This window comes from Trichoderma citrinoviride (genome assembly GCF_003025115.1).
Source record: "Trichoderma citrinoviride strain TUCIM 6016 unplaced genomic scaffold BBK36scaffold_4, whole genome shotgun sequence".
Taxonomy (NCBI): Eukaryota; Fungi; Ascomycota; class Sordariomycetes; order Hypocreales; family Hypocreaceae; genus Trichoderma; species Trichoderma citrinoviride.
This window is the reverse complement of record NW_020194712.1, coordinates 408,306-427,577: the sequence shown is the minus strand read 5'-3', so window position 1 is coordinate 427,577 and position 19,272 is coordinate 408,306. Positions and strand designations below refer to the sequence as shown.

The 19,272-nt window shown below is 54.0% G+C and overlaps 6 protein-coding genes and 1 non-coding gene across 7 annotated transcripts; 3 read left to right on the top strand and 4 right to left on the bottom strand.

Annotated features, from left to right (window-relative positions):
• Positions 1-302: 302 nt before the first annotated feature.
• On the bottom strand, positions 303-1,869 carry BBK36DRAFT_1114366 (acid protease; the record flags this gene model as incomplete). The annotated part of the gene is made up of 3 exons (XM_024890021.1): positions 303-394; positions 461-1,471; positions 1,539-1,869. 3 exons carry the CDS (start codon positions 1,867-1,869, stop codon positions 303-305), a joined length of 1,434 nt encoding a protein of 477 aa, XP_024751226.1.
• Positions 1,870-3,719: 1,850 nt separating this feature from the next.
• BBK36DRAFT_1114091 (Thioesterase/thiol ester dehydrase-isomerase) lies at positions 3,720-4,965 on the bottom strand (the record flags this gene model as incomplete). Its single annotated transcript, XM_024889986.1, has 3 exons — positions 3,720-3,770; positions 3,845-4,726; positions 4,816-4,965. The coding sequence occupies 3 exons, from the start codon at positions 4,963-4,965 to the stop codon at positions 3,720-3,722; spliced, it is 1,083 nt and encodes a 360-aa protein (XP_024751225.1).
• Positions 4,966-6,067: 1,102 nt separating this feature from the next.
• BBK36DRAFT_18322 (oxysterol-binding protein) lies at positions 6,068-10,046 on the bottom strand (the record flags this gene model as incomplete). The annotated part of the gene is made up of 3 exons (XM_024897854.1): positions 6,068-7,270; positions 7,332-9,834; positions 10,027-10,046. The coding sequence occupies 3 exons, from the start codon at positions 10,044-10,046 to the stop codon at positions 6,068-6,070; spliced, it is 3,726 nt and encodes a 1,241-aa protein (XP_024751224.1).
• A 1,532-nt stretch (positions 10,047-11,578) lies between these two features.
• On the top strand, positions 11,579-12,536 carry BBK36DRAFT_1167202 (ankyrin; the record flags this gene model as incomplete). Its single annotated transcript, XM_024895018.1, has 3 exons — positions 11,579-11,962; positions 12,041-12,371; positions 12,451-12,536. The coding sequence occupies 3 exons, from the start codon at positions 11,579-11,581 to the stop codon at positions 12,534-12,536; spliced, it is 801 nt and encodes a 266-aa protein (XP_024751223.1).
• Positions 12,537-13,909: 1,373 nt separating this feature from the next.
• Positions 13,910-15,189, top strand: BBK36DRAFT_1167201 (hypothetical protein; the record flags this gene model as incomplete). Its single annotated transcript, XM_024895017.1, has 3 exons — positions 13,910-13,970; positions 14,067-14,096; positions 14,381-15,189. 3 exons carry the CDS (start codon positions 13,910-13,912, stop codon positions 15,187-15,189), a joined length of 900 nt encoding a protein of 299 aa, XP_024751222.1.
• A 328-nt stretch (positions 15,190-15,517) lies between these two features.
• Positions 15,518-15,599, bottom strand: BBK36DRAFT_t62. The gene has a single exon. It is a non-coding gene; the product is annotated as a tRNA-Thr (tRNA).
• Positions 15,600-17,135: 1,536 nt separating this feature from the next.
• On the top strand, positions 17,136-18,692 carry BBK36DRAFT_1194198 (L-gulonolactone/D-arabinono-1,4-lactone oxidase; the record flags this gene model as incomplete). Its single annotated transcript, XM_024896843.1, has 1 exon — positions 17,136-18,692. The coding sequence occupies one exon, from the start codon at positions 17,136-17,138 to the stop codon at positions 18,690-18,692; it is 1,557 nt and encodes a 518-aa protein (XP_024751221.1).
• Between the last annotated feature and the right edge of the window lie 580 nt (positions 18,693-19,272).

Below are 19,272 nucleotides of genomic sequence, written 5' to 3'. Positions count from 1 at the left end.
AATGGATGAAAGTGCAGTTTGTTATGCTTCGTTTATTCCTTTTTGCTTGTGCCAGTAAGATTTGTTCGTCTATGTGAAAACTTATAGACCTCGTGTGTGTTCCCATGCATGTAAACCCAAAAGTACAAAGAAGCCGCATCGTCGCTGCAGCATGTTTTCTTAAGGTAAATTTGTCACTCAACATTATGTCTCATATTCATTAGTCGCCGTCAATTGTCAACGCAAACATTGCCTCGCCAGTTCGTCAAATACAGCTAGCCACCTCATAAATTGAACCAACATCATCATGAAGAAATGTCCCTCTATAGCGCACTCATCATCATGGAAACAGCCATAAACAAGGTGCCTGCCAGAGCAATAGAAACAGTGGGATGGATAGCAACACCGGCGGAATCTAGATGAGTGTCAGAATTGCCAGAATCTCCAGAGTCGCCGGGGTGGGCTGAATTACCTGAATCACTTGAATCATCCGAATCATCAGAGTCGTCGGAGTCGTCGCCCGTGGAAGCAGGGCCGGGAATTGTCTTGGCGCCCGCCTTGAACTCGACAATGGAGCTGCTGGTCGAGTTGAGGGTCGCCTGGGCGATGCCAATCTGCTTGTTCTGCAGGTCGTAGACGACATAAGCGGACCGCAAGAAGGTGTCTCCCAGCAAGACGAACTCGTCGGAATTGATGCCGAAGGTCTTGGTCGAGCTGATGCCGAAAGTGCACACTCCGCTCCAATCGCCGAAGTACTTGCTCAAAGTGGGATCCGACATGAGTTGGTCTGAAGCCGCGGCGAGGTTGTTCAGAACCATTTCGTCAATGGGCACCTTGATCGTCTTGCCCCGGAACTCAAAGTTAAAGGAAGCATCTTTGGTGTTTGCTTTGGCGCAATCAACAAAGGGAACGGCAAGTCCCTGGATGCTGAGGACGTCGTACTTGTCAAAGATTTCCTGTACGACAGCATCTGGGAGAAGAGTGATTGTTGAGCCCGAGTCGAGAACGGCTTTGGCGCTGACGTCGGGGGTATCGACATCGGACGCCGAGAAGCCATCCAGATTGATGGCGTACATGACAATATCCTGGGTCGTGGCAATGGATGGCGGCAGCGACTGAAGGGGCAGAGTAGCGATGCCGCCGTGGAACTTGTCGGTATCGACACCACCAAAGAGAAGGACGCCCTGGCTGGTCTGCAGGTCGTTGAGGTAGAGGCTGAATGCCGGGAATGGAATGACCTTCTGGGATACCAAGTTCTCAACGACGGTGGGATACTTGGTGTCGGAGGCTTCGTTGTCCCGGAATCCCAAGCCGAGGATGCCTGTGCCGCGGACCGACTGCAAGGCTAGGCCAAGCTGCTGGCCCGTGATGTTCGCGTTGTTGATAGTAACAGTATCTTTGAAGTAGTTGCCCCGTATCCTGCGGCCATCAAGGTAGGTGATGTCGAAGACTTCAGTGCTCGACTTATAAGTACTACTCCTCCTTGGGTTGACTACAATGGCACAATGGGTTAGCTGTGGGACTGCAAGCAACGCAAACGATGAGGAGATGCGACCTACACTGTTTGAAACAGTATTCTCCAACCTCCTGCTGGGTGATTTCGTCTGTGCAGAGGTCCGCAGTGACTGAGTTGACCCAGGTATCACTGCTGCCGGTGTCGAGAAGGAAACTCAGCTTCTGGGGCGGCGTGCCAACGCTGAACTGGGCATAGTAGCCGCCTCCAGTGAGGTTGTTGATGGCGTCAAGGCTCACGCTGCCATCGCGACGCAGCAGTGATGGAGTAACATCAGGGCTGAGATTTCGCTTCTCAAAGGGGACAGTGACAACGCCTGCAGAAACCGTGGCGGCGGCAAAGGCGCCCGCCAGGGAGATGTACTGAACGGAGCGCATTGTGCATGCAACTGAAGTAAGACAGGAAAAGACGAGCCCCAACGTTGTGGTGATGACCGAGGGGGGTATCTCTGAGCAGGCAAAGAGCAGACTAACACGCCGTCATCAGCTGCCTTGGTGAAGGAGGCTCAAGTCGCGGTCAGACACGAGCCGACACGGAAATGGATCGGGGCTGCTCAAGCATTTAAGCATAGATTTAGAACGCTGCGGCGACTGCCTGAAAGAGCTGAACGACCATCATCTCGCTGTTCGTCGCCTCATCCCTGCCACTGCATGCGGCTAAGACGACTCGGGGTTGGGAAGCCATGCTTGGCGACCCAGCAGCCAGCAACCCTGTCCTGCGTGTCCGTCCACTCGGGGTGACACACGAAAGGCGGCCCCAAGAGTCTATTTGATCCAATATGCTGCGAGAGGAACAATAGAGCGTCAATGGGCGAGACATGGACACAGGCCCCTTGTTGTGGGATCGGGCCAGGCATCAGAGGCATCAGAAGCGCGGTAGCTTTGCGTCCATGCTTCGCCCTTGAGGGTTGGCGGGCCGCCAGGCGCAACTAATGTCTGCCGTAGATCTGTAGGATGCACGTTGGGCAGCCTGACAGAGCGTTCGATGGAATTCGGCTGCTGGACTGCTGCTGTCGGGGTGATGGAGCATGTTGGCCGCGGCTTGGCTCATGGCTCGACCGATGGAGCAGCGTCGCATGGCTCCCAATCCTGGGGGGCGCTTTCGAATCCTCCTGGAGCTGAAGCGCCACCCGTCGATCTAGAGGCGGCCGACTTTTGTAGGGGCAATTTGCAAAAGAGCCAATGGACGCGATGGCGCCTGGCGGTTCTTGGCTTAGGGGCATGCTTCGCTGCGCCACGGCCCCGGGCCAAGCAAGCCAAGCCAGGAACAGTTTTCCCTTTCTGCCATTTCCATGCCGTCGACGGTGAGTGAGTCAGTGCGTAGTGATTCGAGCTTGTTGGTGTTGGTGATGAAGAAACGAGAGAAAATGAAATGAAGGAATGAAGGAACAGTTGAATGTGGTGTTGCGACTGCTCTTGCCCTGACCTAACGTGTCGGTGTCCGGAATGCGGCATTCCGTACCTTCCCAGCTTCCAGCAGCACGAAGCTGTGGAATCTGCTGCGTCTTACATGCAGTTCTAGTAGCTACCTACAGGAAGGTACTTTCAACAGGCCTTGCCTTAGACATCCTTCAAGATGGGACTTTAATACCTCTTCATGTCACTCCCTCTTGAGCATGATTGAGGCTGGTTCTTTCACATGATGACGATGGAGGCACAAGCATCCCCTCCCTCTTCTTCAGTTGCTATTTTTGAACAGGTGGAAGAGCTGCTTGGCTCCGCTAGCGTTCGTTGTGCAGAAGGAACCGTGGCTGCGGCTGAGATTCTGCCTTGTTGGCGTCCAGTAGGAAGGAGGAGATGGAGACTTGTCATATGCCGGCTTTCGGCAAGTTGAGGCTGAGATGGGCAGTAGTTTGTAGTATGTAGTACGTCTTGTTCACGATAATCACAGCAGCTGTTACATCTTGGTTAACATGCATAGTATAAAGATAATAGGCCATTGAATGAAGCAGGCGAGTAGAGAGAGTACCTTAGATAGGATCAAAAGTGTTTAACTTGCGCAAGACAACGAGTTCAAGCATCGTATTCAAATCGTAGTCTTTGCTCTAGAACTCAAAGGGGAACTGTGACAACGAACAGTAACTTGTGAATCTAAACAGCGACTAGGTGTTGCATCCGTCATTCAAAGATAAATCCATAGCAGTCAAACTCGCGTGTCCGTCTCCATGTAGCAATACTAAACGCCATGTCCAAGGTAAGCAACATAGTACCTTGTGTATCTCCTCCGTTCACAGCTTGGCCCCCCTTTCCGTCTCGTCCTGCTGCAGTCTCACCACGCCCTAGATTCACCTCGTCAGTCAATCATGCACGCTCATCAAACGAGCATAAAAAGGGGATGAAAACAAAAACTCACCTCCTGCATACAACTCGCCAGCAGCGTCCCGTCCTGCGCATAGATCCTCTGCATCACCACCCCCCTCCCGTCGCCGCTCCAGGGGCTCTCCATCTCCGAAAACATCCACTCGTCCGCCCGCACCCGCTTCGGCTCGTGGAAGTAGATGCTGTGGTCGAGGCTGACCATCATGCCCATCCGCGGCCGGTCGACCCAGTCCTCCAGCCGGCCGCCCATGCCCTCGAACTCGAGGAACGCGCGCACCCGCTTCAGCTCCGCCTCGGGCAGCGCCGCCACCTGCTCCGGCGTCATGCCCAGCCGCCACAGCCGGTGAATCCGCGCCACCGTCCCGACAAAGTACTTGTCCGAGATGTACGCCAGCGCGTTGAGGTGCGCCTGGTGGCCCCCCGACGCCGAGATCTTGCCCTTGCAGCGGTGCCACTGCCGCACCCTCATCTGGTCCGGCCTCGCGTCCGGATCCCGCACCCGCAGCATCTCGATCCGCCGGCTCAGGAACGGATCCCCTCCTTGGCCACCATCACTCCCTGCCGCGTCCGGCATCTCCACGCCCTCGGGCAGCGCCGCCGCGTGCCGGATCTGCCTCGCCCCGCCGCTGCCCTCGCGCACGAAGCTGACCGTCGTCGTGAAGATGCACTTGCCCCTCTGCCGCGCCTGCACCGTCCGCGTCGCAAAGGACCGGCCGTCGCGCACCCGCTCGACGTGGTACATGATGGGGATCGTCGCCGAGCCCGCCAGCAGGAAGTAGCAGTGGCACGAGTGCACCAGGAAGTCGTCGCGCACCGTCATCTGCGCCGCCGCCAGGCTCTGCGCGATGACGGCGCCTCCGTAGACGCCGCGCGCGCCCTGGGGGAGCCATAGCGGGCGCGTGTTGGTGAAGATGTCCTGCGGGTAGATGCCCCATCTTAGCCGGGATTCTTCACAAGCTGTGACGGGCTTCAAACGTAGAACATCATTTGGGTTTGTTTGCTTACCTCGCCCAGCACCGCCAGCGGCGTCACCTCGACCGTGTGCTCAATGGGCGCCTTGTTCGGATCAGGCGCCGGGGGCCTGAGCAGCGTTGTCCGCTTGTCCAGCACCTTTTCAGTGCCCTCCAGCTTGGAGTCTTTGTCACTGCCGCTCATTTTCCCTGGCCTCCACTCTTTTGTTCTTCTGACTGGACGCTGTTGATACTCTCAGAGCCGATTGAGATTCATCCCACAATCACTTTTGCCGACTTTCAGAAACAGCTTTGCAAAATCAAAGAAACCAAAGAATCAATCGAAAAAGCAATGGAAAAGGAAATCCAGCGTCCCAGTACGATCATCGAGTCAAGCACACCGAATCAGGGGTCTCACTTGACGTAAGGCAAAAGGGAAAAGGCTCAGAAATGCCTCGGCTCAGCCCTGCCGAAGCTAAATCGTCCGTCCCCATTTCAGCTCACATACAGACCACAGCAAAGACAGAAAAGAACACGATCCATTTCAATGTAATTGCACGGGAAGAATTGAGATTCGAAACTACTCCATGTCATAGGTAATACGGCTGATCCAAGCCACTAAGATGGCCATCTTCACTGAAAGCTTACCGCTTATGCTGAACCGTGTACCAACTTTGGTAGTTTGTTCTGTTCCTGGCCTGATCGCGATAGGGCACCACTGTATCGTCCACAATCAGCACTCTGAATTGCCGAGGCTTGCCTCCATTATTTGCTTCGGCGGCCCGCATGTTGCTCCACGCCAATAAAAGGGGCCCAAACACGTAGATTACGGTTGATACCTAAAAGCCTCTACTGTTTATGCCAAGATGAAGAAGTATTCGATTCAGAATTGATTTGGCGAAGAAAGGCCCGACATGTTTGTTGAACCCTCAAATTGCAGTACACGCATGTGAAAGCGACGTCACAGTCAGCAACTGGCCCGCTCTACTGCCTGTTCGTCCATCTTGAAAACTCCCGGCAATTACATGACAGGCATTCACAGAAAAAGGACATTTAAGGCGGAATGAAAAGAATGAACGAAAGAGAATCTGTTTTAATGTAGTACTAAAATCACATACGAGCTAAATATCCGCATCATTCATCTTCCTCTTCGTCTTCATCTCTCCGTGAGTATCAAACAACACACCAGCAATACACCCAGCTCAATCAACTCAGATCTAGTGCAAAACACATACAATTACATTTTGTCCTCTTCCTTTTCTGGCCCCTCCATCTTTGGCCAAGGACTCATTTGCCAACCACATCATCTATTGGGGAACGTCATCGAATATAGGCTCCAGCCCTTCCCATGCCGCCGCGTAATCGCCATCGGGTCCGGCCTTTTCTCGCTGCTGCCAGTACTTGCCGTTGAACTTCCAGTACTCCTCGCCCGTGATTTCGCACCTCGCCTTGGTAAACCACGCGGGGACAAACTCTTCCCCGGCACTCTCGCGAGCTCGCCGACGGGCTCGCTGGGCCTCCTCCAGCCGGTTCTTCTCTGTGGCCGCAAAGTCGTATTCGCCCTCCTCCATGGCCCGCTGGTCCGGCCGCAGACGTGAATCAGTGGGTGCAATCCACGCCCTCAAGTTGTCGTCGATGTGGTTGAACGTCAGCACAAACGGCGTCAGGTTAAAGGGGATGCCCGCTGGTCTCTCGTTGGCTTGCCAGATGAGATACGCTCGGTTGGGGTCCGCGATGCTGCCTCGGTGAACAACGTCCTTGTTCTTCGTCGAGGGCTCGTCAACGGCAGCCTCGTAGCCGGGCGTCAGACGGGCATAGAGTCTCGAGTTCCACCGTCCGCCGAGGCTGACCCGCACCTGGCCCGAGGCATCCACAATCTTGCCGACGATCTGATACGCACTCGAAGCCTTCCAGCCCCGGGCCTTGAACTCAACGTGGGCCACTTCTCCCGTGGTCCAGTTCTTGATCTCCATGGGGCCGTAGTTGTCCACCGTGGGGTTACCAGTGATGATGCCAATGACCGAGGATGTCACCTTCTTCCATGTGTACAGGTCCTCCTTGCCACCAGCGGTGGGTCGGAGCCTGAGGAACCACGTGCCAAGGGGATTGATATCAAACGACTTGCCGTAGAACTTGGACTTGACATGCGATTCGCCCCAGTACGTCCAGTTTGGCGACTCGGCCCACGCGGCGCCAATGGGCGGGTGGTGGCTGACTTGCTCAATGAAGAAGCGGTAGTTCTTGTCCGGGCGAACGTACTCGAACGTTTCGCCGAGCAGCGGGTTGAACGGCTTGGCCACGCGGCCAATGGTGGACGCGTACTCGCTGGCAGCGAATGCCGCCACGTACATGAGTCTTTCGATCGAGTCTGACCGTTCGGCTGCGAGGTCAAGAAGGTCCGCGTATTCCATGTCCTCGCCGCAACGGTACAGCAGAGACGTCGGCTCGTTGAATGACACAGGCAGCGTCATCCTCGTCATGTCTTTGCCAATCATCGACTTGAGAATGCCCTGTTGCTCGTTGTTAGCTCACCCGCACGCTTGTCAGACGAGAGAAGGTTTTGCAACCTACCCAGAGAGAAATCTTTGGCCGATCATCGTTCTCCATCTTCAGCTTGTGGCGAATTCCGTTCTCATATCCCTTGAAGGAGCTGCTGATGTCGATGCCCGAGATGACCACGTCCTTCTTCTCCTGCTTGGTGTCGCTGGGGGGGAGCTCTGTCACCTCGACGTCGCCGGAGTCTATGGCATCAAAGAACTCGTCTTCCACGCCAGACTCGCTGTCAGACAACTCGATCTGCGCGAGGGCCGTCTGCTTCCGAGCCAGCGAACGGCTCGTTGCCTTGACAATGGCAGCGGCCTCCTCGACCTCTTCCTGAACCCTCTCCATCGTCGGAGTGACGCTGGCAGACGGTAACCCGCCACCTTCCATGACCTCGCGCAGCGCCTTCTTTGCCAGCTTGCGCTTCATCTCTGATTCACCAACGCGGGCCTCGAGGATTTCCTGCTCACGAGCCACCTGTGCCATGCTTTCCTCCCACATCCGTCGCATGTTCGACTCTCGATCAAGCCGGTACTGCCAAAATGCATCACGGTCTTTGGAGATCCGGAGCAGGTCGCCAACAAGCCCCGTCAGGCTTCGGATGGCAGCGTCGTATGTGGAGAGTGCCTGTGCCACCTTTGTATCCGACAACGTTGTAGCAGGACTACGGGAGAGCTCTGCCATGAGAGCCGAATGAACGCTTGCCATGGTTTCGAGTTGCAGTTTCGCCGATTGCGCCGTAATGTTGAGTGCGTCCTTTGTCGCCTGGGGCTCCTCACGGCCACTCGTCTCCTCGCCATAGTCGTCTTCGTCGTCTCCGTCACCAGCTATTGTCCCAGGGCCAGCGGCGTGTTCGTGGTTGTGTATAGCCTCGGCCTCTGTATAAGTATCCACAAAATCGTCCTCTTCTATGCTGCCTATACTCGTTGCGGTCATGTCTGACTTTTTGACGGATAGCATGGGGCGCGCCTGTAACTGCGTACTGACCCGCCTCAGATCCGTCATGCTCGTGTTCTCGCTGTGGGATTCCTGAACAGAGAGCGCTCCGCTCTGATCGGCTTTGGCGATTCGAAGAAGTTCCGCGTTGCGAGCCGCTTGGCGCTCTTCCTCCCTGGCTTGATCTTTGGTCCACTGGATAGAGTTGTTGAGAGCCCAGAACCATCGCTTGGCTTCGACCTCGTGGTTTGCCTTGAGCGTATACTTGACGGACGACTTGCCGATGATCTCGAACTTGGTCTTCTCATCCGGGCTCATGTGCAGCTGGGCGATCTTCATGTTGATGGCGCCGCGACATGCTGAACCGGCGTCATCCTGGTGCTTATAATAGCTGAGCACGCCATCCTCGAGTACGAACCAGCGCAATTGGTAGCCCTTGCGATAGTTGGTCCACTTCTTCAAGTAGCCCTTCATCTCGCGAGCCTCACGGCCGGCCAATGGATCAATAGGCCCTCCCACAACGCTTTGCGAGGCCGCGTGTCCTAGGACTGCCTTCTCTTGGATGCCTCTCTGTGCTGCCACAGCGGCCGGCGATTTCTTCAGGATGGCCTTGACGTTGTCGTCGTTGGTTATGGACTGGGGCAGTTTGCCTTTGCGATCGCGACGGAAGGGATCGGCGCCGTGGAGCAACAGTACCTGGATGAGCTGGATGTTCTTCTTCTTCGCCGCCTCGTGGAGAAGCGTGCCTCCGGCCTGGGCAATAGCCGGGTCGCATACGAACTCGGTGCTGTTAATGTCCAGCATTGTCTTGAGCCGCTGCTCCTCCAGCACCTGGGCAAGGGTATCATAGTCGTTTTTGGCAATGAGGTCCTGGATCTGCTGCACTTTGGCGTCGGTGAAGAGGGAGCGCGAGAGCTGAAGCAGCTGGAAGATTTCGGGAGTTCGCGCCAGGTCGATGGGTAGCTTCCCTTGGTTGTTTGCGATGGCATCGTTGATGTCCTTTTGCTCCAGCAGCAGCTTGACTGCCTGCGTCCGGCCGTGCATGGCGGCAATGTGCAGCGGGGTGTTGCCATCCTTGTCCCGAGAGTTGACGTCGAGGCTGCCGAGGCCGTCGGAAAGAACATACTCAATGACGGGGAACTCGGCACATTGCATGGCCAGGTGAAGTATGGTGGTGTCTTCCAGCGCGCCGGTGCTGGCCCCGCCAAGCGACGAGATGCTCGCACGTGGGACGCCGTCGGCTGTCTCTCGGATGGCCTTTGAGATGGACGCCGTGTCCCCGCTTCTCAGGGCCTCGACAACCCTGAATTTACGAACCGACTGCTCGAGGCTGCCGGTCTTGACGTCCGACGTAGGGGAGGAGGATTTTGCGCTTGCGGCGGCCTGGTTATTGGAGGGTGTCCTGCTCAGGACGGCCGACGGCGTCGACAGTCGCGAGCTGTGGCTGCGGGCAGCTGATGTCGCGGCTTTCGGGGGAGATGCATGGCTGCCCGTGGCCGAGAGTCGGCCGTCTTCCGATCCTGATTCGTCTTCGCGAGTGTCTTTTCGGCGCAGCAGCGACAGCGCGGCGGCGGACTTGGACCGCTTGTGGTGGTTGCTGTAGCCACATCGCGAGTTAGCCAGCTCACCCGCATCAAATCTTATCAATCAGTTGTGGACAGCGCAGCGCAGCCCCCAGACCAGACTGAACAAAGAAAGACGGCGCGGGGGTGAGGACGGTGGAAACATCAAAGTTGTTGCAGACAACCAGACGAGGCAACGCCTCGAAATCCGAGGATGGCCGACGTACCTCTCGCCCACGTCCGACATGCTGGGCTACATGCAATTGTCCCGCTCGTGTTTCGCTTCGTGGGTTCGTGTTCGTGGTTCGGTTCGAGTTGCGAGTTGCAGGCTGAAGGCAGCCCCCAGCCGCCAGCGCAGAAGCACTATTCCAGCACCTAAGAACAGCGGCGAGAAAAGGGGCTCGGTATCGAATCGTGTAACTGCAAAGAGTGCGTCTCCAGCAAAGGACTGCACGCGAATTGAAGGAGCAAAGTCTAGGAGCAAGGCAGCGTGGAGATTGGAGTGGGGAGAGCAAGTGGCATTTGAGAGATGATGCTGCAGGGGTGGCTGAGTTCGCAAGCTCCCGTCGACTCCAGCGCTTCAGGTGCTGCAGGCTGTCGCTAACACCACTAGGAGAGAGCCTGGAGCGCTAAAGGCTGGCTGGGCTGGAGCCAAGTTCACATAAGGTCGTGACACAGAAGACTCGAAATGACGTTTTCCACTCTAAACGAACTAGCGGGACTGCGGCAGTGGGTGTGCTTAGTCATGTGCCGTGGTTCGCGAGGGTTGGGATGCGCGATATCAGCTTCCTTTCACGGCTTCATGCATCGACTCATGCATGTGTCTGTGATCAGGCTGTTGGCTCTCCAATTCCAGCGTTTGATTGATTACACCCTGGTGATGGAAGGCTCGAGAGTTGCCACGGAACGATGACGAATACATTCGTCCCGGGGGGAGGGGGCATCAACGGCGATAGTCCGAATACACCATTGCCTCAATATGGACAAGTTTTGTGTGTCCAGTTGAAGTCTAACTCGACACTCCTACCCTACGGGAAGCCTTTGATTCAGCGCAGTCAACGTAATGTACCCAGAGCATAGTATAACATCGATTTTCTTATGCCTTCGTAAAGGGCAAATCCAGGCCGTTGCTCTCATGTTGAAAAGTGCCTTGGGTGCCTGTACCTATCCATTGTTCAAGTCCGCACAAACATATACATTTAAGGTACTGACTTCAACCTTCATAGAGGAGAGTTGCACACAAGATGGTCCGACTTGAAAATGAACATCTCGACTACCCTCAAAACTTGGCTGCTTTCAACTCCCATTCAATCCGCATGAACCCATCAAATGTTCATTACTTAGTTGTGACTAAAACATTCGGTGAAATTGCTGTATGAAGCTGTTCGAGCATGTCTTCATGTTCAAAGAGGTTCAACCAGCAATGGGTCAGAGACAAGCCGTACATACTTCATACTTCATATAAGGTAGACCCAAACTACCTCCGTGGTGTAGCTCATGTATCTCGAAGCAGCTCAATCTCAATCACTCAAACATATTCCAGCCGGCAAAACTCTGAAGCACATGTCCTTCCCTCTCACTTCAGCTCCAATGCTTCCCATCGACATCCTCGCCCCGTATCCGGCTGAGATCATCATGTCCATCATAGATTATCTCCCTACAGATCTCGTCTACTTTCGTTTCGTCGTGGAACCCAGGAGGAGCACTAATGAAGCATACACAGAGCAACGACGGCGACTCCGAGACATTCTCATCGAACACAACGTCAGATTCGACAGCATGTCCATCCTGAACCTCGCCATCATGTCCAACGACACAGAGATCGTAAAGCTTGTCCTTGAAGAAGCCGCAGAAAACGCCAAGAAGTCTCCCATCAAGGACACCGTGATCAAGTACGCAACGCGCCCTCTATGGACGAAATGGTTCTCCTGGGCCGTAGGTAAGAACTATCTCGGAATTGCCAGACCGATGCTGCTCGTGGGCGGTATGACAAGCTACATCAATGAAGAAGACAGGTACCTAGACAAGTTGCTGCTGTTGGCGATCGAGAGATGTCGGGGCGCGGACATGGCGGCGCTTTTGCTCGAGAATGGTGCAGATCCAGAATTTTATGAGAACGGCGACACTCCTCTGCATCTTGCCGCGAAGAGAAACAACAAGGAGGTCATCAAAATACTCATTCTTCAATATAGTGCTGATCCAAACTACAGAGGAGCAGGAGGTGACACTCCGCTCATGGAGGCGACTATCCACAGGGACGTGGACACGGTCAAGCTCTTCCTCCAGTCGCCGCGCCTCAACCTCAACCAACAAAATCACTGGGGAGAGACTGCCCTCCACAAGATCATCTCAAAAGGAAGGCCGGATATCGCAGAGCTGATGCTCACATGGGATGGCATTGAAACCGATCAACGGGGCTTCAAGGGACACACGCCGCTGATGGTGTGCCTACTGAAAATGGCCGGGGCCGCCGACATGAGTCCGTACATCCCGCTGTTCAAGAAGCTACTGATTCGCGAGGGCATCGATATGGAGACTTTCCGGAGAGGCTATGCAACCATTGTGTCGGAGCGTCTTGAGGATACGCACCCCGACTTTCTGCTGGAATTGCTGGAGAAGATGGGTTTCGGTATACTGACGGTCGAACGCAGCTACTTCCCCCATGACCACAGGCAAAGGGCTACACATGACAGTACGCCAACAGCAAATGAAAACAACCGGGTCTGGTATCCCGTGATGGTCCCTACCGGGCGTTCTTCAGGCGGAGTATTTGGAGGAGGAGAAAGTGTCTACCGATACTTTATCTGCACGCAGATGGGTTACATTCGCTACACGATTAGCTTAGGGAGACAATGAACCAACCGATGAGACGTTTGGAGAGTTGATCGTAAATATAGCAATGACGTTTGCTTTCATCCTGCGTATTACAAGTCCATGATTATTAGAGCGGAGATTGAGTGCGTATTCCGAGTCTCACCACGTGTCTGACTGGAACCCTCAGTAATTTGAGTTCACCTCAACGCCCTGTGGCGCCCAACTTTCCATCATCTCGTTCCAGATCTTTGCCTGAAGCTTCTCTCCCTTGGCCTGTGAATATAGTCCCATATTAGCCAAGAATTCTCAACAGCATTCCCGCGTAGGGAAAAGTTACGTTCACATATATTGGGGCTCTTTCTTACTCTGCAATTTTGTTCTTGTGGTACCAAAACCCATGGCTTTCTGGACCTAGTCCGCTTGCAACAGCGAGCGTCCGAGAGCCTCCTTCCGCCGTCATGCAAATCGTCGCCTGGATAAGAGCAAGCCCGCTGCGCTGGGCTGCCGAGTCGATCCCCGTGCCCGATCCGACTTACACGCTCACGGGCACGAGCAATTCACCACGATGTCTGGTTCGCCGTTAGGCGAGACGGCAAGCATTGCAAGCTCTCAAACTGCGTAAATGACAATAAGTTTGGAAAATGCAGTATGTGTCGGCCAATTCTCCAAAGCTCTCCTCATTGTTCAGTGCTTCCAGGCAGTTTGGAGCATCCTGCCAGGGCGCTACCGGAACCCTTCATGTCCCCCGGAAGCAACAATACTTAATCGTGGTTTCCAGTCTGGAGCAAGACGATGTCGATTGATGAAAGCTCGCTTGTTGTTCGATCTGCAAGGCTTCGTTTCAATGATGCTCTCGAACAACTATTGACCTGTGTGCTTGCTCTCTCTGTCTGCTCGAAATGGACCTCAAAGATATGTGTCAGTCTCCATCGCCAGTCTTCATCCTCTGTCGAGACCTAGTATCTTTATGTACACTCCAACCGACCAAACTGTGCTGTCAAACATCTGCATCTCAAGCTGGCAGGACATAATGACAGAGTTCATCATGATATATAAATGTCTTTCCCTGTCAGTCTCCATTCCCCAGAAAGGGGAATCTTCGTCAGCAGCTCTGGTCCACCCACAGCCCGTTTCACCCTCGTCTGAAGCAAGACACACCCAAGAATATCCCCCAGTCTAAGCCCAAAGAGGCGAAAGCGCAGTCATCAGGCTGCATTAGCGCCGGTCTCTCGCCGCCCCACCGGCTTTCCCAATTCGGTCACGCCCAGTCAGCAGGAGACATTCAAAGACAAACTGATGACCGTCCACCTCCAGATTCATCCCTCCTCCTATCTATCGAAATCCTCCTTGGCGCTGGGTTTTCCTTGTGAACAGAGGAATTACATTGGATACTTCTCGTACTCTTGTACATATTGTTACAAATTGCAGCTGTGAAACGATGGCAACTTTTCAGAGATTCCGTCTAGTGCCCTTGCGGGACGAGGTGAGTTTGTTTGTCAACATGAACCTCGGTGGATCATCTTGGCTCTCGACAAGGTTGGCAGAAGAGCTGAATCAGGAGTGATCCAACAGAAGCTTGATGAAAAAGACGACTGGTCAGGGCTGAAGGATGCCAAGGAGAGAAGGAAGAGACAAAACAGGATCAACCAGAGGGCTGCTCGTAGGAAATACCCCGTCCCCGGTCCCTCTTTTATATGATTGTTCTTCTTCTTGGTTATTCTTGTACACGATATAACCGAACTCACTAACCGGTCGCTCTCAATCTAGGCCGTCGGCAGAGGTTGAACCTCGTTCAGGAGCACGAATCAAAGTCAACGGCCGTACTACCACATCCAGGCGCACCGGCGTCTGCTCCTACTACTGGATGCCAGCGGCAGAAGCACGTGTACCCTTCCGATCAAGTCTACTTCCCTCTCACCCCCGACCACAAGCTGCTCTACGTCATCGTCCTCAACGTCTCCCGGGCTGTCATCACAAACTACTTCATCCTATGTAGCATCACGCCTATAGCGGCTAGCATGTGTGACAGCCGCCGCGTCTTTGCGCTTAGCGACCTGGCCCTGGCGCCTCAGAACCTCGATGGCACTCCTGCTATCCCTCCGTCGTTTACTCCCACGGAGCTGCAGCAGGTAGTTCCCCACCCCGGCTGGATCGACCTCCTTCCGTCACCTCAGCTGCGGGACAACCTCATTTTGGCAATAGAGGAGTTTAACGTTGATGAAGAAGACCTGCTGGCAGATCTGATTGGGGACATCTTCGAAGCCATCGGTTGTGTGTACGACGACGAATCAACGTCATCGTCGAGCAGCGGGTCGGAAGATGGCAAGGAAGTCGGTGAAAGACCACTGGGACTGACTCCAGAGCAAGAGTATACCCTAAGGACTTACACACCCCCGTGCGCTGCCGAAACCGGCATCCTCTCATGGTCGGATCCATGGGAGATCACCGGCTGGGAGTTTACGGAGAAGTTCATCACAAAATGGGGCTTCCTGCTTCAAGGGTGTCCAGATGTGGTGGCTGCTGCCAATAACTGGAGGGTTCTGCGAGGAGAGGATCCTCTTGTCGTGGAGCTCTAGGAGCAGGAAGTTGAAAATGAAGGTATTAAGATGGTGTAGGGGGGATCTTGCTTACCACGTGTTTGCGAATAATCAGGAGTTTATGGCGAATGTGAAGATGTGACACAAGATGGGCAGAACAACAACCTGGCAACAGCAACGATAGAGCTTTCTCTTCTCCTTTTGCCTTATTAGATTTAGCGTTTGGGGTACATAGAAATACAGCACTTTCAGTATAGCAAACCTGGGCCCGCGAATTCAATCTATCTGCACGCTCCAACACCTCTTCTATCATTCACAACCATTTCAAACGACTGGCAAAATGATACGCAACGAGAGCAAAAAAAGATGCCCACTATCAGAGTCGAACTGATCACCTTGTCATGTCAAGTAGTTACTAGTGACACGCTATACCGCTTAGCCAAGCGGGCATTGGGGATGAGGCTCGTAAGAGCTGTTGGAGATGCACGAGTCAATACACGTCTATAAAGTCATCACTAAGAGCAAAGTCCCAACCTCTCGTCGGATCCCCCAAGACTTGAAGTGGGTTACTCCGTACATGACCCTCAAACCTTGCTGTCACACGAACTGATCTACAAACGCCCTCTAGAAGCGGGGCGTATCAAGCGACAAAAAGCAACATGGTACATAAGCGAGCGCAAATCAATAGCACATCATGGTGGGAATTCGGGAGCGGTCCGAGGACATGCCATGGCGCTCCAGAGGTGGAAAAAAAATCCGGCGCCACGCCAATGGCATTTTGGTGAACCCACGTGTTCCCACACTTGTGGTGGTTCGAGAGTTCTTGCTGCAGGAGTTTGGAGAAATTACTGATGGCAGTTGCTTTTGTGCATCAGACGTCTTTCCTGCGGGCACCAATGATGGATGGTGTCGAGGGAGTGCAGGCTTGAAGCGGTTGCAGCCGTTTGATCTGAGAAGGATGGAGCGATGATACCAGCTTCTTGGGTCAGGGTTGAAGGCAATTATCGTTGTCTTCTGAGAACAAGATAGCATCCAGGACCACCGGGTTTCTAGATATTACGCAAATCATTGGAGAGAAGAGAGAGGGTTAGAGAAGCGCTTCTAGCTTGGGTTGAGAATCGAACGACTCAGACAGCTTTGCCAATTGCGGCCAGGAACGGCTTTGGACCCTTTTTCACGTGTCGTTGTCTCCATGTGGCTTGGGGATGCTGTTTCACCGAAGGCTGGCGAAGCGACGACAAACGTCTGTGATGCATCACAGGCAAATGAGGAGCTCAAGTGATACAAAACCTCATCAACCTCTCTCTGAAGCCTCACATGGTTGCTGGCAAATAGATGGCCACCGCGCTTTCTCTCGGTGTTGTTCATCGAGACACGTCAGATTATTAGCGCAGGAATGGCTGAGCTCGGAGGTTTGAGTAGCTCCGATGCAGGGTCCAGAGAGATTTTTCGCAGATCTAAAGTCTAGACCCTTATCCGGTGGGTGGCCAAACAGCTCTCAGTCCTTCCTTCCCAGGGCTGGCGATTGATTACTGTGACAAATCCAAACTCGGTCTAACTCAAAAGCTGTAAAAATCATTGATTATCGTTGCAATCATGGAAACCACGACTGCGAAACGGCTCTTTCTCTGGCCAACTGTGAAATGAATCATGGCTCTCCTCATTTTCTCTCACGCAATTATCTCCTCATTTACATCCCCCTCCTCTTGACAAACCGAAATTTTGGTCGCACCAAACAAGTGCTGTCGTTGAACCAGCATTTTCCATAGGAGCAAACAAATTGCGTGATCAACCCTATCAAGCTACTGCTCTATTATTATCAATCTGTCTTTGGAATCCTGACAGCGGTTATCGGAGTCGCCGTCTCTCAATCTCCTCCCGTCCTTCGTACCTTACCCGAAGTCAATGGATGAGCTGAGGGAATAAGGGAGAAACAACAGGGAACGAAAACGAGAAGCCATCAATATCCTGCGAAGCTCGCAAACATGCAGCCTCTCGCGCCTCTCGCACCAGAAAGCGATGGCAACCAGGCGACCCAGGACATTCCCTTCCGCTCCGTCTCCAAGCATACGCACCGCACCTGGGCGCGCACCTTTTCTTGCATCGCAGATGTCTACGTGCAGCCCCAGTCGCTGCCCGAAATCGAACATGTGGTCAATCTTGCACACAGATATCGCAAGCGAGTCGTGACGGTGGGATGTGGCCACTCGCCTTCCAACATCGCCCTCACCTCGAGCTGGCTGGTCAACCTGGACAAGTACAACAAGATCCTCTCCCTCGACCCCAAGACCGGCGTCGTGGTGATGCAGAGCGGCATCCGCCTGTACACGCTGTGTGAGGAACTTGAGCGCCACGGCTGGGCCATGCCAAACCTGGGCAGCATCAACCAGCAATCCATTGCCGGCGCCATCTCTACAGGAACGCATGGCAGCAGCGTCCGCCACGGCCTCATGTCTGAGGATGTTCTGTCTCTCAAAATCACCCTCGCCAATGGCACCACCCAGGACTGCTCCAGAGACCAAAACTCTGACCTTTTCCAAGCCGCGCTGCTCTCGCTTGGCTCACTGGGCATCATCTCAGAGATCACCTTCCAGGCTGTCCCAGCCTTTGATCTTCGGTGGAAGCAGACCATCGATACAGACCTGAAAGTCTTCGACTCATGGTCCAAGGACTTGTGGACCCAGAGCGAGTTTGTCCGGGTCTGGTGGTTCCCTTATACACGGCGAGCGGTGGTCTGGCAGGCTGATCAGACAACCGAGGAGCACCGCGAGCCTCCCGTGAGCTACTATGATGGGGCCCTCGGCTACTACGTCTATCACAACCTTCTCTACCTTGCGCAGTCTTTCCCTCGCATCCTGCCCTGGGTCGAGTGGTTTGTCTTCGGCATGCAGTATGGGTTTGCCAACGGCTCCACCACGAGTGCTGTCCAGCCAAGCCGCAAAGCGCTGTTGATGAATTGCCTCTACTCCCAGTTTGTCAACGAGTGGGCTATTCCCCTGCACAAGGGGCCCGAGGCACTCCGCAGACTGAGCTCATGGCTCAACCAACTCTCTCCTAGCGACCCGGACTATGTACCGCACAGCATCCCCTTTTCCGCCGAGGGGCTCTATGTCCACGCGCCAGTTGAGGTGCGTGTCAGCGACACAACTCTGACTTCAAACGCCCGACCTCTCCTTGACCCAACTGTCAAGGATGGCCCGACATTGTACCTCAATGCGACTCTGTATCGCCCTTACTTGCGCGATCCACCCTGCCGGGAACGTTACTATCAAGCCTTTGAATGGCTGATGAAGGATATGGGCGGCAAGCCGCATTGGGCCAAGAACTTTGAAACCTTTCGTCCGGAAATTGAACACATGTACGGCGATGACCTCGACAAGTTCAGACAAATCAGAGACGCTGCCGATCCACAAGGTATGTTCCTGGGCCCTTGGCACAGAGACCGCATTCTTGCGAAGGATGCCCGATACGAGCTCGAGGAGGTTGAAGTCCAGAGAACACAGTCCGTCAAGGATGGCATTACAGTTTTCGGCCAAGTCTGAACAGCATGGTGGCCCCCCACACACTTCGTACCTGGAGGCAACTCCACGTTTTGTCGTGGAGCTTTTGAGCAAACATTGTTAGCGTTCATTCGGTATAGCGAAATCATAGATATGGGCGGCACTTGTTTCTTTGGCTGATGTACATATTCCTGTGGGCCGAGGTCATGATTCTATGGAGACATAGTTGAGCAGGCCTGGAGCGAGACTCTTCAACTTGTTATACCCCTGACGCTTGGTTAAGCATCTTGGTTGATAGTTTTAACTCATGCAAGCCAGGCAACATGCTGGGCTCTTGGGAACGGCGATCTCATGCAGGGACTGCCCAATGGACGATGTTGACCGACTGCTTTGCCTTGCGCATTGTCGTCTTTTCGCCGAGTTGTCGTCCGTGGGGGAGACAGAAATACGAGAGGGGCCTTGTCAGAAGTCTACCTATCATTTACCTCAACTTCATCCTAGCGCTGATCCTGGAGAAGCAATTCGCAGCAACTTGGCGGAGCGACCAGCAGGGAACGCCGATTGGACAACTGCTCTATCAGTTGCGCAAGGGTTCTCTCTTCTTCTTTTCACATGCCTATAA